The 17153-nt window shown below is 40.0% G+C and overlaps 1 protein-coding gene across 19 annotated transcripts in view; it reads right to left on the minus strand.

Moving 5' to 3' along the window:
* The window catches only part of SOX5 (SRY-box transcription factor 5), a 608493-nt gene that overhangs the window by 94383 nt on the left and 496957 nt on the right, over window positions 1-17153 (minus strand). For 16 of the 19 annotated variants that reach the window (XM_068190516.1, XM_068190517.1, XM_068190518.1 and 13 more), the window contains one exon: window positions 1189-1312. In XM_068190516.1, the coding sequence (XP_068046617.1) occupies window positions 1189-1312 (124 nt within the window). The remainder of the gene's footprint in view (window positions 1-1188; window positions 1313-17153) is intronic. The other 3 variants (XM_068190512.1, XM_068190510.1, XM_068190506.1) reach the window with 1 other exon arrangement.

The following is a 17153-nucleotide window of genomic DNA, read 5'->3' on the forward strand; positions in this document are numbered from 1 at the left end:
CCCAGCCGAGAGAGACTGAGCGTGTGAAATCACTGGAAGAATTGAATGAACCCATGTTCTGGCACTGCAGCTGCTGAGGGATGTGAAGTGTTTGGAACAGTATTTGCAATAGTGGTCCCAGTCTGTAAAATATCAGGAAAAGGTGTTAGTGGCCAAAGAAACTGACTTAGTGCTCAAGCACCGTGTCTGTGATGTTCAGAAGCTGAAAGAAGTCTGAAATTGTGGGCTAAGCCAATTTAACAAAGAAATCTTTTTATGTTCTAAGTTTACAAAAATGCAGCAGTGGCACGTGCTGAGTAACTCAGACCAACTGATGAATTAATGAGTCAGTCAAGGTACAGATGGATACAGTAACATGGACATAACAAACACCCATACTAGAGACAGAGAAGAGTAGAACAAGCAAGTCCTGGATAACTCAGCAGAAAACTGATGGCAGAAGAGTTCTACAAGTGCAGGAACACAAGTCTACTAAATTCATGCTCTAGCTAAGTGTATTCACAGAAATAAAGTTCCTTCATTATTTCTTAACTTGTATTTATTCTCATCATGTTGACAGGAAGATGAAATCCTATAGAAGGCTTAAATAAAATATTAAAAAAAATCTGCAGAATGTAGAGAACAATACAAATCTTTTAAAAGATTAAAAAAGTAGATGCTATATTTTTAAGTGTTAGGCTCTCACAAATATCCTCAGAGTTTGTGTTAGTCCATCAAACTGAAAGGCATATGCTATCTTTGATCTCTGTGCAGAACCTCCGTTGAGATTAATGTGAGTTCTGTGTGAAGAAAGAGACTAGAATAGGCCCTCAGTTCACAAATAGTAAGCAGTCTGCTTCAGGAAAAAACATGTTTTCTTACAACAGTGTTGAAATTTATTGGGAAGTTTCAAATAGCTTATTTTCAGATGCAAGTTTGTGGTCATGAGTATGTACACTTGTCAGAAAGACCTGTCAGAGAGAAGGTGCACAAATCCACCTCTTGTGTCAGATGTTTGGCTGTTATGTAGAAACACATCCTTCATCTCTGACAAGCTTCTCTCATACTGTAACAACTAATGCCCTGCTTCACACTCATCTCTGCAAGTTAATGGCTTTGTCCATTGATAAGGTGCTATTTTTATACAGACTGGCATGAAACTGTGCCCTACAATACCCACTTCCAGCTAAAAAAATCTCCAGGACTTACTGCATCCTGCCTTGTAGCTGAAGCCAGGAGGAAGGAGGAATCCTTGCTGTGCAGCTGCTGCTAGGGTTCGCTGGTCTGGAGGGAATACGGGAATCATTAATGGAGGCAGTTGACCCTGGACCTGCTGAACAGGAGAGGGAAAATCAAACACAGAATTTTTTGGTGGGGGACAATGTCTGGCAATATGCTTTCTTTCACTTCTCATCTGAGAGGTCTGGTCTGAATACACCTCTTCATATTGGGGTGTTCCAGCAGCATCAACTGTTGAGCTTCATCTTCATTACCAAACACTTCATATGAATTACATGAATCCAAAATAAACTGAAATATTCCACTAAGGCATATCTATATCCCACTTAATTATTCCCCCCACAGTTCATGATGACTCACTTATCTCTGGCTATAGGGGAGTACTTTCTTCTCTTTTATTGAACTGTGTAGCAGTATCTTTTTCAGACAGTAGCTTTCACCCTGACTAAGCCCAAACACAAAGACACCTCCTCAGAAAGGAAAAAGAAGTGCATAAGTAGCATACAGCACAGCCAATGCTATTTTTCTGCTCATGCACGTGCACTTATTTGTACATGCGGAAAAATAAAGTCTCTAGGATGTTCAGAAAAAAGGCTGAGACCCTTTATTCACAAATAAAACATCTATGTCTGAAGTGTTAGGCGTCCAACCTTGCACAGCCACTCTACACAACCATGCAAGTCAGGAAGTGGAAAATATTATATTGTAAGTGGATACTGCAGGGGACTAAAGCCATGCAGAAATTAGTCATCAAAGCTGGAAGTGGGCCATGGTACAACGTCTACTGCTGTTGCTTTTACCCAGTTCCGTTAATAGCTTTTATAATTGATAGAAAGTGAAGCTGTCTCTGTATTTCAAACAGATGAGAAACAAAAAGTTTGCTGGATTAAAATGCTGAATGACTAGTTTCAATTTAAAATCCCCACTGTACTGACCAGATCAGTCAGTGAAGAAGGACTGGCTCAGTTTTTAAGAGAGCTCATCTAAATTTTAGTGGCACTGTAAAGCTGAGGCATTGGAGATGGATACATCTTTGAAAACTACAATTTATTTTGTGGCCTTAAGTAACTCAGAAAATCAGAGTATCAACAGACAACCTTCTATGCTGAGGGGTGCAAGAAGGTGCTACTCCCTACATTACTGCCCGACAGCAGAACTGGCAAAAGAGAACCTGCACCAGCCCATGGCTGCCTCTGTTCAGAATACACCATTTGCTCTTAATTCTATTTTCATTTAATCTCCTTAAAATCCAGGCCACGTCTTGGTTCACCCAACACTGCTACCAGGCAAAATAGTGATACAAAATTTGGGATTATCATCCCTTTCAATTTATGCCTGGAGCTGGCAACACCCCTGTGTGTGCTGACTGTGTCTGTATAGTCTGAAACAATTTTCAGGCATAGAGTTCAAGAGCACTGTTGACAGAAATTCTTGCAGTGGGAGATTAAGACTGGGGCTGAAAGACAGAGTAGATGTAGCTCCATTCACTGAACCAGCCTGATACGTTTTTTTTTTTACTTCAATATTTGTCTTTCTATTCCGATCCTGCTAATTAGAAGGCATACATATTTTCAACTGAATTATGGGAGGAAAAAAAATATAAAATGTGATTTGTTCTCTATCTGCATGCAGTTATCCTAGAGCTGTCCAATACCTGCCTTTCCTTCATGTTTTGTTTGAGGTTTTGTGGTTTGCTTTTTTAATTTTTTTTTTTTTAAGACAAAGACAAAGTAACTGTATTCTTTTAGAACAAAAATGAACAGCCATGCAGAATTTTTGCACAGTACTCTTCTTCGGCAAAAAGCCATGGAACTTTTTTTTTAAATGGTTTCCAAGGATGAAAGTGACTTTGCCAAGTGAAGAAGCTTCAAAACAGGACTCAAAAACACTAATAGAAAGACAGATGGTTCTACTAAGTGCTTTGCTGCCAAAAAAAATGTTAAAAAAAAGTGAAAAAAATGGAGTGATGTTATTGAAGCTGACTGCAAAGTTCTCTGATGACTGCAAATACTCTTGTCCCACTGCAAGTGTTAACTCTGCCTCCAGGGCTAATATAACTAAAGCACCACACACACACAAATTGTCATTGCCAAGCCCACAATGCAGCTTAAGTCTGCACTTGATTCCAAGTGACTGCCAAACACATGAGCAAAACACCACACTGAAAAATTCCCATTTAGGAAAACATTTACCAGGAAAATGCCCTTTCTTCCTAAATCTGATTGCTGCATTTCATTTTTTTTTTCAAATTGCTGCTCCTCTTTAACTCTCCAAGGGGCCTTATAGACCCTAATTTCAAATGACACAACCCTATTTGCATTAGGGAGGTAAAAACTATGGAGTGATGAGGATGGTTTGCATGGATATAGAAATAACATAGTCAAAACAATGTGATTTTCATTCCAGGATGGAATGTATGTAGCAGCACTCAGCTACACTTCATTTTCTCCTAAACACAAATAAATGCAAACATTAGTTTATTTTAATCTGATTACCTGACACAATATCATACAAATTATGGACTCTTCATTTTTATGGCTCATTTAACTACTAAATTTTAACTCGTTATGTTTATTATTATTATTAACTGGAATTGCTAGGATACAACTGCTTCAAGTGGCATTGAATACAGGCCCTCCTTCTGAGTTTTACATCTAAGGTGTTACCCTTTTTTTTTTTTTTCTTTTCCTTTTCAAGGTATTACTACATCAGTTAAATCTTGCAAATGTTTTTTATTATACAGCTTACACACCTTCCAGTATTTTCTGGATTTTAACTTCTCAATACTGCATTTCTAATTTGAATATAATGGACTGCAAATCAGGGCTATTTTCCAGGCCCTTCAATTTGCTCTGCTAATGGACATATGTCCATAAAAAGAAATACCTCTTCAACAATCTAATAATTCACACAGCTTTCAAGATTCTCTGTTGGCCAGCCTCTCTACGTGATGACCTCTTCTCAGTCATAATATCCAAAAGGAGAAAACTGTATTTTAAATCCTCACAAAATTCCCAATGGGTTTACAGAGCTACAATTTCACCTTGTAACTTCTTATCTACTTTATTATGTTAGTCTGGAGGATAAAGACACAATCTTCCAAGGCCTGGTTTTTCATACCGTTGCCACTGTGTCAACTGATCACACTGTGAACCTTTCATTAATTTTTCCTCTCCGCTGCCCAGCTGTGGCAGGGGAGGGCGAGTGAGTGGCTATTGTGGGTGCCTGGTGCTTGGCCAGTGTCAAACCACCACACCAGGAAACCTTCATAGCTGCCACTGGAAATCCGAAATAGAGACCATCTCTAAAGAACTTACCGATGCAAAAACCAGTATGAGCACGTGACAAGCAACTCATAGTAAATCTACTGTCCAAGTGGGAAACTGGGACACCCACAGCGGCCTGCAGAGATTTTTGATTTTGAAAAGTGCCTCAATGTATCTTTATTTTGAAAAATCTGGCCCTAAATGGCTTACCATATCAAAGGGAATTTGTTGGCAAACTTGGAACTGATTCAAGCAGTTGAAGCCTGGGCCAGCATCTTCACAACTCTGTGTGTGTCCTTTATGACTTGACCATAACAAATACAACCACACAAGGACATTGCATTCAACACAGTCACAGTTAATATTTCCAGGATTCTCAGCTTCATTATAATTGTAGTATTTCCACCTAAATTCTGCTCTCCTATCTACTTTTAGGAACATACTACGGTTACCACAGCTACCTAAGCACCAAGCAGTATGTTTTTAACAGTTACCCCCACTGTTTGTTACTAGCTCCTGCTGTGACTTCCACAAATTTAGATTGCAAACACTTGACAACTACAGTTCTATTTTCTGTAAAAAGTCATGTGTGCTTTGGGTCACTATGTAAATAGCTACACAGGGAAAACAGTTTAAAGCAACATTAAGATTGCAAAGTTAGACATTCGTGCCTTAGAGAATGCCAGAATCAGGGAAGCATGCATGACCTTATTTTTGTCCTTTATGCCCCTGCATCCAGACAGAATCTTAAAAGTTCAGAGTTTCCCCTCGCACATGACTCTTGCTTTATCTAGAAGGCTTACACCATTTCTCATGTAACATAAATCCATACTTTCAGCAAACCTAAGGCCCTAAAATAGCAGCTGCTATTAGTTCTATCTATTTTCTCTTCATACACTTCCCCCAATTTCATTTCCGCAGCTGTTCAGCTGTTCATTACATATTTATTAGCATCAACTTTTATATAAGTTTTCCTCTCTCCAAGGTAAATATCTCAATGCATTTCCCAGCATCTGTATATATATACATACATACATACATATACATATATATATATATAAAAATATATACATATATATATATATATATATATATATATAAAACATTTTCCACTGAGGGGCAAATACTGCTAAAGCACCCACCTCTAGTTCTTCAGAAGCAATTTTGTTCCTTTTGGTGAGACTGGTGATGGATAACGAATTACTCAGTGTGGGTAAGAGCAGCTGCTAAAAGCAACTCTCTCTTTTCTACACCCTGACCAAACTCTGCACAGTACTTTACTCCTGAACTGTTCAAAAGATGCCCTTCAGGAGCTGTATGAGCATCTTTGCTGAAATTGACTCTTATGTGGTTTCTTCATGTAGAAGTGTGGCTAACTTTTATTTTCATTTGAGTTATTCTCGGCTGCCTCAAATAAGTTCAGATTTTTCATTCCTAGAACGGTGGATGCACATGAATGATTTGATTAACTTCAAATTGTTGTACGAATATCTCCTTGCTTGTGACTTGTTTGTAAGTTAAGCATCTCTTCTACTGTGTAGGGAAGAATGCAATGCACATTTCACATGCAGCAACACAAATCTGTCCTTCAAAAATGACATGTTTAATTGCATTTGTCCCCTTTCCTCCAGAAACACTTGGCTCTCAGTGACACACACTCTGCTGAAGGACTGGATTCTTTAATTAGCACATGTGTTGGCCCTCTTTCTCTCTACCTCACCCCCCTCCCCATGTCTATCTTAAGGGAAATAAAAATATATGTCCCCATATAACTACAATCTGCTATTTTCCCTTTCAGTGATGTTTAAAATAAGAAAATAAAATGTTTTTCTCTTCTCTGTATCAGTTCCCTGAGTTGACATAAGCATGTCCTGAGCCTACATAGCAGGAAGCCCTGCCTATCCAGGTTATGGAATGATCCCTCTTCCTACAGAGTCTGAGGTGCCTGTTTATGGGGTGCTTACTGAATATCCAGGATGCAAAGCAGAAGCTGGGTGGCATGAAGTGGACTTGCATTTTTTCTTCCTAATCACCACCTGTAAGCTCTTCTGCAGTGGATGATTGGTCCCTAAATAGTATTCTTCCCTTTGCTATGTATGAGGCTTAGGCAATTCATACCAGAACTTACCAAAATTTGTCCTGTCCAAACACCTGAGTTCACTCAGCAGCTCTCACCACTCCCATAATTGTTTGCAAGCAGTGATACTGCTGGCAGAAAACATGCTCTTACAGTGCTGATCTTTTAAGGAGAATGAACTAGGGGATTTAGGGAGACAGCTCCATCACCTACACCTAAAACAGACTCCCCATTACAACTCTGCTAGCACAGGACAGCTTTACTTCGAGTGATGGTGTGGAAAAAATTATTTGTTTGATGGAATATGGAGACAATCCCTAATAGGTATGCAACTTGGCACATGGAAGAAACAAGGAACAAACTTTCAGGAGAACTGAAATGGATCTCAGGGAAATACATAAGCATGTTTCATTTTTAAAAAGCAAGGCTTTTCAGGCTGTAAACTTTCCACCTTTGCTCGGTCCTGCAAGAGAGCCTGGGTGTCACTACCAGCATCCATCTCAAATTCATCTCACCACAGAGTATGAAAATTAACACACACAGCCTTTTAAAATAAAGAGCAGAAAAATGCCTTAAACTGCCAAGTAATACAGACAGTAGCTTTTTCCATATTGATAACTTCCTTCCAAGGCTTTCCTCCTCCAGTTCATGCCACAGAACAAAATATAACATTGACAGATAAACCTCCAGCAGCACTCGGCAGGACAGAAGCCAAAAGGACCTTTCACATTAAGGAACAACCCTTGGACACTTCCAAAGGAAAAAGGCAGATCATTTGTTGTTCATTTCTGTAACTAAAATAAAGAACTTCAAAACTTTTTTTTAATATTTGATCTAGTATGGAAGAAACATAGAGAGGAGAGAAAAGCAGTAAGATGACTTTTTTTGCACTGGGGTTAGGTTTAACAAGTATTCATGCTTAACATGAATACTTGACTTAGCATGTAAGTTACATATAAGGGAAATTCTGCCACAAAGGTTTTGGAACTAACAGACTAGCTGAAGAGACTACCTGAAATAAAAAGTACATAAACTGGAATTCATTCCAACAAACAGCTGTTTTAAGACAAAAGCCTAAGAGTTCACACAGGGAGGGCTGCTCCAGACTACACAACACCCCAGTGAGTGGGGTTCTCTGGCCAATCAGGACCTTCAGAGCAAGTGACTGTAATTCAGGTAACAGCTACAATGGAAGACTGAAGTGCTCTCGAAATAACCCTTTCTAATCCCGGCTCAAGAGCAACATTAAAAATAATTTGCTCTTTCATTTTTATAAGAGAAAAAGATTCATTGTTTGGTGGATTTAGCGACTTGTTTCATGAAGAGGCTGAAGTTAGCAAATGGGCTTTTGAGGCACGATGACCACAGTTTTTGGCCAAATCATCTTATTTCACCTTTCCTAATATTCACACAAACACTGAGTTTCTCTTGGCATAGCTTCCAAGCTCCTGGGCACCTTATTTAAATGTTAGCACCCTTCCTAGAAGAATAAACCAGGACTGTAAGGGAAATCTGCCACAAACTTCTGGCTGTCAAAACTGCTGATTTTTATGCTGTATTGTTCTCTATTTCTGTTTTTGCTGGCTACCAGCAAGTTGCTCCTAAGGGCAACCACCATGATCAAGAGTTAATCCACAAAGTCACTTCCTTCAAAGTGGAAAATCTCTGCATTTCCATGAATGCCTGGTGCTACCTTGCAGCATATGACAGAGCAAAGTTTCCATATGCCTGGCTAATGCTCTCCCCAGTGAGCTGTGGGCTAGTGCTGATGGCTCCAGCAGAAAGCTATCCAGTGAAACATTTGTCAGGGAAAATAAAACAGGTGTGAGGTTTCCTGATGTGATTTAGAAGACAGCATGTAGGATAATTCCTTGAGCAGCAAGTGTACTCTTTTCTACAGTTAGCTGATCTGTGATAGATGGGTTCAGTTATTCAAAATATAATGAACTATGGGCTTATTTGTACATGCCAGGAAGAATCAGGGATACAAAGCAATATACCTCCCTTGTCACTGCTGACAACAGCCTTTCAGAAGTCATCTGTGTAATTTTCCTTCTGATTTCCTACACTCTGGTTAAAAGGGCTGAAGTGGCTGAGTTTTGCCATGTGTGTGCTTATTGTAAAATGTAGGTGAACCCAGTGGGAAGAAATGATGATGTCTGATTCTAGTTTAGAAGGTTGAATGATTTCTTTATTATAACTATGCTACAATACATTAATATACTATATAAAGGAAGATACTAAAACTACATACTTTCACTAACTATCATATCTAACTCACTACTAACTTGTGACTCTGTTCTAGATACAGGTGGATCTGATTGGCCATCAGGCTCAAACAATTTTCACTAGACTTTAATCAAGTAATTACTCCAGGTAAACAATTCTCTAAATACATTTTACATGAGAAAAACAAGGAGCAGAAATAGAAATTGTTTTCTCTTTCTTCTCTCTGTGCACCTTTATGAAAAATCCTGAGAGAGAGAAGAATGTGCTTGCCACATGTGCTAACCCAGCCCTCTTTCCTTTCAGAGTCACTTCTTTGGTGACTCAGTGCTCTCAGTGTTACCAGATCCAAAGTTTTTGTCCAAGAGCATCATGGCTTGCTATCAGAGGAGCTCTGGAAAGCAGGTCTGGTAGGAGGCACTGCTGCAGAGAAATCAGGGAAGAGCACACAGGGCAGCTTTGCTAACAGGGGATGTTTCTATTTGAGGATGTCCGAGTGCCCCAGAGAGGACTGTGGAATCAAGAGGACTTTTCCAGTAGGAGCACAGGGTTTTTTCAAGCTTGACTCTGCAACTCTTAAAATTATAAATCAATGGCTAGACTACAAAAACATGGAGGAATGGGTGGGAAGGCTCAGAATTGGCATGGATTCAAAGAGGGGGAGAAGAGGAAGAGGAATAATCAAAAAAAAAGACTTTTCAATAACTTCCATGAATATTGGAAGTCAACAGATTCAGCTGAGGATAAGGAAGTTAATAAGTAAATGAACAGGAAATAAACTCAAGTGTTACATACCATCACAGACAGGAAGCCTGGCTGTTTTCTGATAGGTAAGTTCTGTGACCTGGGAGGAATGCCCCACCTTGCCATCTCTTCAGCACTCCCAAGGCACCTTTGGGCTCATCCTGACACCAAAATATTCTTGTGTGCAACAACATTTCTGTGCAAAGGATGCAAACGGGACCATAAAATGCTCAGCTATAAAACTGCCCATAATGGTTTTCAGGTTGAGAATGCTGCTTATGTAATTAAATCTAAGTAATTTTCTAAAATAATATCCAAATGGTTTCTAAATATTTTCTAAATTTATTCTAACCATGGTTCTTACTCATGTGTAGACTGAAGTAATGCAGCTTTTGGGGAGTGAGCTGATTCACGAAAGATTTCTTTAGTGCATTTTCCTGAAAAAATCAAGAAATGGGTGGCAAGAGCATGGCTGATGCCATTACACTTTAAAAGGTGGTATTTTTTGTCATTTGAAGTTTTTCAGAGGCATCTGTCTTAAGGCCAACTGCTAAACCTCTCCCTTTACCCCTTGTTGATTTTTCCATAATATATTCAAGCACTAGTAACTAGTAATTTTGATGTATAAATTGCAGCAGTATTTTTCCTGTTCCAAAACCCCAGATTCTTAAACTGAAACAGGGAGAACAGCTCCAATTAGGAAACCACTGCACTTAAGACATGATAGCCAGTCCCATGATCTCATTTCTGACACAATGCTAAGGGTATTCTTTCAAACAAACCCCTAAGGTTTCAAGATGTATTTTTCACTCAGTATCTCTTTGACAAATGGAATATCATTAATTAAAAAAAAAATAAAGCAATTTCAGTGTGTAGGCGGTGTGGAAGAAATAGGGGTTATTTAATATCATGTAGTGGGCAGAAATTCAAAACCCATTCAGCTGCTGAATAGTGCAATGCTATAAACAAACAAGAAAGTCTTATCAAAGTCATCCACTTAAAATCATCCTATCTAGAAAAAGAGAGAAAAAATAGACTTAAAGGACTAAAAAAAAGTGTCTGCACTAAAAGTCATTACCTCTTCTTTCCTTCTTTAAATAGGGACGTAGTTAATAAAACTGTATACAAACTAATGAACTACAGGAGAAAAAAACATCCTTCATGGTTTGATCAGTGTAGGCTCTTGCAGAACTGGGTCTGCTCCTAAAACCTTAGACTAAAATCCACTGACTAAACCCTTTGAATGACCCCTCTTCTTCCCCCAATTTTCTTATCATTAAATTGGATCCATGTTTCAGGGTAAGTGTGGCCTCCAGTGACATCAGTTTCAGAGCACAAGTAGTTACAACAACTCAGTGTCATTCTTTTCTGAAGACAATACGTTATCATTATTATTATCATCATCACTGTTACTGCTGTATATTGAATTTCACTGCTTTCTGTAAGATCTTAAAAATCCCTGCACAATGAACAAATGGCCAGAAAAACTCTGACCACACGTTATAGAAATCTTTGCAGCAAACACAGCTTTAGTATTGGACAGCCTCTAATTACTGCCCAGGGACAGGCATAATAAAGACCTCTTTTCAATCTCTCAGCTGTTCAGACTTGTTTCTGACTGTCTCTTCTGCCAGTGGAATTGTTCCTCGGCAGAGTTCAGGTTTGCCATCAAAAGTTTGATTTCAAAAGCAAAACAGACTCAAGTTGCAGAACAAATACTATTTCAGCAGATACGTCACCACTCTTCCATTCACATCCTGATGCTTTTTGTACCCTTGCTACCAAAATCCTCATAAAACAAGGATTTTGTTTGGGAACATTTTTTGAATAGGGCTGAAGACAGTCTCTAATTTTGTGCCTACAATCTAGTGACAGCAATACAGTTGAAGCACAATTAACTGCAGATAGAGTGATAAAATTTAGACATCTCATCATCTGATTTCTGTGTACAGCCAGGTAAGCAGCTAGCCAAATTCTGCAGCTTTTTACTCCACTAAATTGTAGGTACAAATATTTTGATTGCCCAAAACATTGTATCTTTCTCTCCTTTGCTGTCACCTTTACTTCTCCCTTGTCTTCCTCCACCCCTTTTACTATTAAAAATATGAGGAAAACCACAAAAAGGAAAAAGAACAAAAGAAAAAAAGAAGACTATATGCAATTGTTTTCCTGGCACTTGCTGATATAGACAATGCAGTGGAGAAGAAAACTGCCTACCTCACAAGGGCACCTATCATCATAAATCAGTTTTTAATTTCCCTGGTGGATCACAGCAATCAGATAAACACTTGCTGCCTGCTTCCCCTCGATACTGCTGCTTGAATGGGCGTGGCCCAAGGTGTGGCTGGGCGTGGCAGCCCCACCTGCCAGCCCCAGACCATCCCTGACAGGTGTGCAGAACGGCAAAACAGAGCAGCATTCACGAGCACAACACATGAATAATGCATGAAAAGCAGGATCTCACCAGAGGGGGAAAAGCACAGCATAATGAAAATGAATAATCTTTGGTTATTTTCTTCCTAGTCTGAAGTAGTTCTTGAATGTACAATCTTTTTTTTCTGGTCTGACTGCCTTTAAATATACACATACCATACTCTTAGATCAATTTTTAAGCCACTATAGGTATTAGAGGACAATTTACATGTGATTTGCATTTTTTTCCCTTTGACTGTGGTTTTGGTAAGTCTTCCAAACCTAATGACTGTTCTTTTGGCCAGCAACATAAATGCTGTAATCACACAATTATTGTGCTGGGAACAGTTTAATTCAGCATTTTGTTCTCAACCACAGAACAATTACTCAACAATTTTGGTTAACCATACTAGCTCGCTGCCTGGAGAGGAAGCAGAATATTCACAAAATCTATTGTCTTCCATAAAGGCAGTGAGCAGATTCTTATCTATTGTAACTTTCCAGCATCTCTTTGGGGTGCTTCCACATACTCCCCATTAATGAAAATACACTATTAGCAGCACATTCTATTGGCACATTCATCTTTACCTGTTGAGTGTTTTTAATTGTGCATTTGCACACTGGAGGGAGAGGTAGATGGGATGTGTCTGGGAGAGAAGGATGCAAGGGAGCACTGTAAAAAGCTCTGAAATTACTACTAGTGATATTATCCATCTCTTCTAGGCATAAACCGTGGGCACTCAGGCTTTGTGTAAGTTCTGCTCTTAAGCCATCCATTTGTCTTTAGTAATAAAAGGAATTTTCTGTTCAATTGATTTATTCCTAGCACTGTTTCTATGGAAAGACCAACACTTACCAGGCTTTCTGTGGTAGACCTGACTCCCAATAAAGTGAACAGAAGTTCTGAGACCTCAGCAGGAATGGATTTAAGTTAGCAAGCCAAGTTATCAGGATCTTTACAAATTTTCTGCTCCAAATTTCAATTCTGGAAGCATTTTACCCAAGCAAATATAAATATTTTAGTAATTCCATTTCCACTCTTGTTTTTTGTTTTGTCTTGCCAGTCACTGGGAATATTTTCATTCAGAGCTGTGAATCTAAAAGTACAACTCTGGCAGTGCTGCTGAACGAGTAAAATTAAACTAATTAAACAAAACTGACTCAATAAACTTAATTTGACAGTTAGATCAGAAAGGAAACCAGCAGTAAACATGATGAAAACATCAAGTAATGAATGATTTTTTAAATGCCTGTAGCTTTTAAGAAGTATTCAGCTCAGAAAAGGGACTTTGTAATAATCATAATTTTTTTAAGGGCAAAATTTGACCTGTAGGAACTTTGTGTTGAATCCTTGCTCTGCTGAAGTCAATACAAATTGATCCCGATGGCACTCAGCAGAAACAATGAAAAAAAATAGTTTATTAATATTTATATAATAATTTAATGTAATTTAATTTTTTTTTAAAAAAAGGACAAGGCATCTAAGGAGCAGAACACGGTTCAAATGTCCTCACCAGCAGGACATTGAGCTATTATTATTATTATTAATATTATTGTAGACACCTATTTTTTTCCTCCATTTATGACATGAGCAGTACATCTTGTTTTGCTTAAAGCCCAGTTTCAGCAGATGAGGAGACAGGCCTTGTCTCTCATGAGGTGGGGCAGACACAGTGGGAATTGCAATAAGGACACAGAAGTCCCAGTCCAGTTCTTTCAATTTCTTAAGCTTTCACCAGGACACTTCATGGGGAAAAAAAAAAAAAAAAAAACAAGAAAGGGGAAAAAAAAAAAGGACTATCCCCATTTATTAACTGGTGCATGTGGGAAAGGAAGGCACTGCCCTTCACAATCCTGCCACTGTGCCCCAGGCACCTTTGGGGTGCTGCCAAAGCTGCTCTGCCTCATTTCTGGACTGCAGTGACCCTTGGGCAGGAGCTCAGCATTGAGGTGTTTAACCCAGGACAGGCACAAGAGGAAAAACACAAAAGTTCTCAGATCACACCAGCAGGTGCTGTGCATGTTCAGATCCCTCAAAGTTTCAGATCCAAGGCTCTTAAAGGGTCTGTCTAAAGAGTATCTGGACAAGACATGCATGGGAACTCCAGAAGTGCTTCTGGGTCTCTCTCCATTTGGATGTTCCCAAAGGCTACCTGAATACTGCTACCAGAGAGTAGATTCTCTTTTTTGATGTTACCCTAAGCCATGCAGGTAAGAATTCTACAGAAAAATACCTTTCCAAAAGAGTTGTAACTATGTTAGGGTTCCTAATGATGCCTTGGGAAGGCTGCCCTAGAACAGAGGCTGGACAGAGTTACAGAATCAAGCAGGGATTAATTAAAAGGATCTCCTCAATGGATCCACCTTGGGCAGCACAAGAGCCCAGCCAGGGCTACACCCAAGATGAACCAAAATGGTCCCAAAATGCACGACCGCTCACAAGGTCTCTCACTTTGATCAGTTCTGCTCCATTTGCACATTGGAGTTCATTGTCCAATTCCAGCTCCAGCCCATGAAGTCCCATCCTTGTTCTTCTCTCTTCAGCCCACGTTGTTTGTGCTCTTGGGCCTGAGATTTGGATCATTTGTCCTTGGTCCCCAGCTAGAGAAGGAATAGTTTTATCTCCCTGCTCTGTGAAGAGAGCTCACCATCCCCTAATATGAAGCTCAGAAGTGCACACTACAGCAGCACAGAATTGAAAATATAAAAGCTAAAACCTGAGCCATTCACTAATACTGTTGTCATATCCTTCGCAGGAAAGGCAATAAAAAGACAATGATGCAATACAATAACACGTTTGTATCTGTGCATGGACATCATTCACAAAATACCAGCTGCCTTCCTGCAGCCAAATGCTTTTTAATAAAACAATCATGGAGCTCCTTGGCACCTTAAAGGAATGGTTCAGGACATAAACTGCTGGCTAACCCAGTGGCCTTGAAACCTGTACTGTTTATACAAGCACATTACTAACCCTTCAGTATCTCATTAAAAAAATCAGTAAGTAGAGATACATCTAAGGTGTGGTAAGGGAAATGAAAAACTATCCAAAGTCTTTGGGTTCAATACCTTTCTCCAAAAAGAAAAGGATTATTTTAGCAGTTTGAGCCTAAAATATTTTGCCAGCAGCGAGTTTGTTCATTAAAATGTGACCCATTCTGAACACACTGGGTCCCTTTAAGACTAAAAGTCAGAGCCTTTTCATCAGGATGACTCACTCATTCATGGGCAGCCTGGATTGTATGGCTGGCTTATGGTAGCACTCTAAATTAGTACTCACACAATGGAGAGCTTATACAATTGCAGTAGTCCATATCCAGTAAAACTGCCTTGGTGCCTTGAATAATGGGCCCTGCTAAGTCCCTAACAGTTCTGTAAGAACATCCAAACAGCTGCACACAACACATGACCTGTGCCATCCTTACAATGCCTGCTAACCATGAAAGCAAGCTTTGGGAACTATTTCCTCCTCACCCTCCCCACTGGACAGCATCAATCCCTTTGCTTTTTTGAGAACAAGGGGATTTTATTTTCCCCCTCCTTTTTTTCTTACTTTTTTTTTTTTTTTTTTTTTTTTTTTTCCCTTTTCCTTTCCAATCAGCTCTCTGCTGATCATCCTTCACGCTTTAGCCTTTGCCCCAGCACACTTTGGACAATAGTACTGATTCCATCTGTGCTCCCCATTAAAGCCCTGGTAATCCTCCTCAGAACAGCTGGGCACTGTGTCTGTGAGCACACACACACTCCTTCCCCGGGACCCTTTGGCTACAATTATGCTGAGCTTGCACTTATTTCAAGGTCCCGCCTGCAAACACCTTTCCTGGGTCCCCCAGGGCTGCAGGGCAGAATGTCCTGACGCAACAAATTGAACAATGTGTCCAGACACACAGGCTCAGCTGAAAACATGCTGCTTACTCACCTCTGTGCCCAGCAGCACTTGCAAGGCATTTCACCAATGACAATATTAATGACAAGCTTCAAACTCCCACCATGCCATTAAGGAACCATGAAGAAGCATCTTCAGTTAATCAAATGGTTTCAATATTTATTTTACAGCCAGAAGTGCTGCAGTGCCTGAAGTTTAGCTTAGAAGCCTTTTTTCAAGTGCTGCAGTAATTTAGCTCTGTCCTGGAACAGCATCTGGTCAAGAGAACGATCTGACAAGGTCTGTCCTGAAATGACTGGATGTTAGGGAAGGACCAGCAGAGCACACCCACAGGCTGATCTAGCTGTGTACCTTGATTTTCCTGGGGATTTAACTTGCCTCAGATTCAGCCCTGGATTAAATCTCCATGACATTTCATGCTCCATGACATGCTCAATACGTGGTGAGAAAAATGCAGAGATAACCAAGTTAATGATCTTTACAAGAAGTCTATGCTGATATTCCAATAAAAGTTCACAGCAAGTCCTGCAGATTCGAGTGCACCTAATGCACTACAGCGTGATGCATGTTTGCCTGTTTCTGTACCCACACATGCATCATCTGGGCCCACACAGACACATAAACACACACATTTCTCCAGGAGAAGTGTGTGCACACGTCTCACACATCACACAAGCGAATGAGAGGAGCTATCTCTAAACCTCTTTTCTGGTATTTATTTCAAAATGTAAATGTGTGTGTATGTGCACATGTACTGGTATTTACACATATATTTATACACACCGTACCCACGAAACAGATGCCCTGTGCACAGGAGTCCACACGCATATGCAAAGCAGGCAGGCATGTACCAGAGGAGAGATGGTGCTACCCAGGGGAAAATCCAGCTCAGAACACAAACAGCACTTAGCACGTACATCTGACAGCTTCACTCGCACAGCAGGTGCTCTCCTGAGCGGGGATGGAACCCTGCAGCCCCACCTGTCCTGGAAGTGTATTTTCTCCGCAGCCCATTGACAGACACATGCCTTTCCCTTCCCAACTTCTCATGTAGTAATACCCACACCCAGTCCTAGGCCAGAGGGACTTTGGAGCTTTTCTGTTTTGCAGCCCATAAGAGGTAAAATGGAAGTGTTTCTATGAAGTACCCTGCCAGAAAGATGGAGATGGCTATTTACAAGCGTGCAGAGACAGGACAGAGGGAATGGCTTCACACTGACAGAGAGGAGGTTTAGATTGGATATTAGAAAGAAATTCTTCCCTGTGAGGGTGGTGAGGCCCTGGCACAGGCTGCCCAGAGAAGCTGTGGCTGCCCCATCCCTGG

The sequence above is a fragment of the Anomalospiza imberbis genome, chromosome 5, assembly GCF_031753505.1.
Source record: "Anomalospiza imberbis isolate Cuckoo-Finch-1a 21T00152 chromosome 5, ASM3175350v1, whole genome shotgun sequence".
Lineage (NCBI taxonomy): Eukaryota > Metazoa > Chordata > Aves > Passeriformes > Viduidae > Anomalospiza > Anomalospiza imberbis.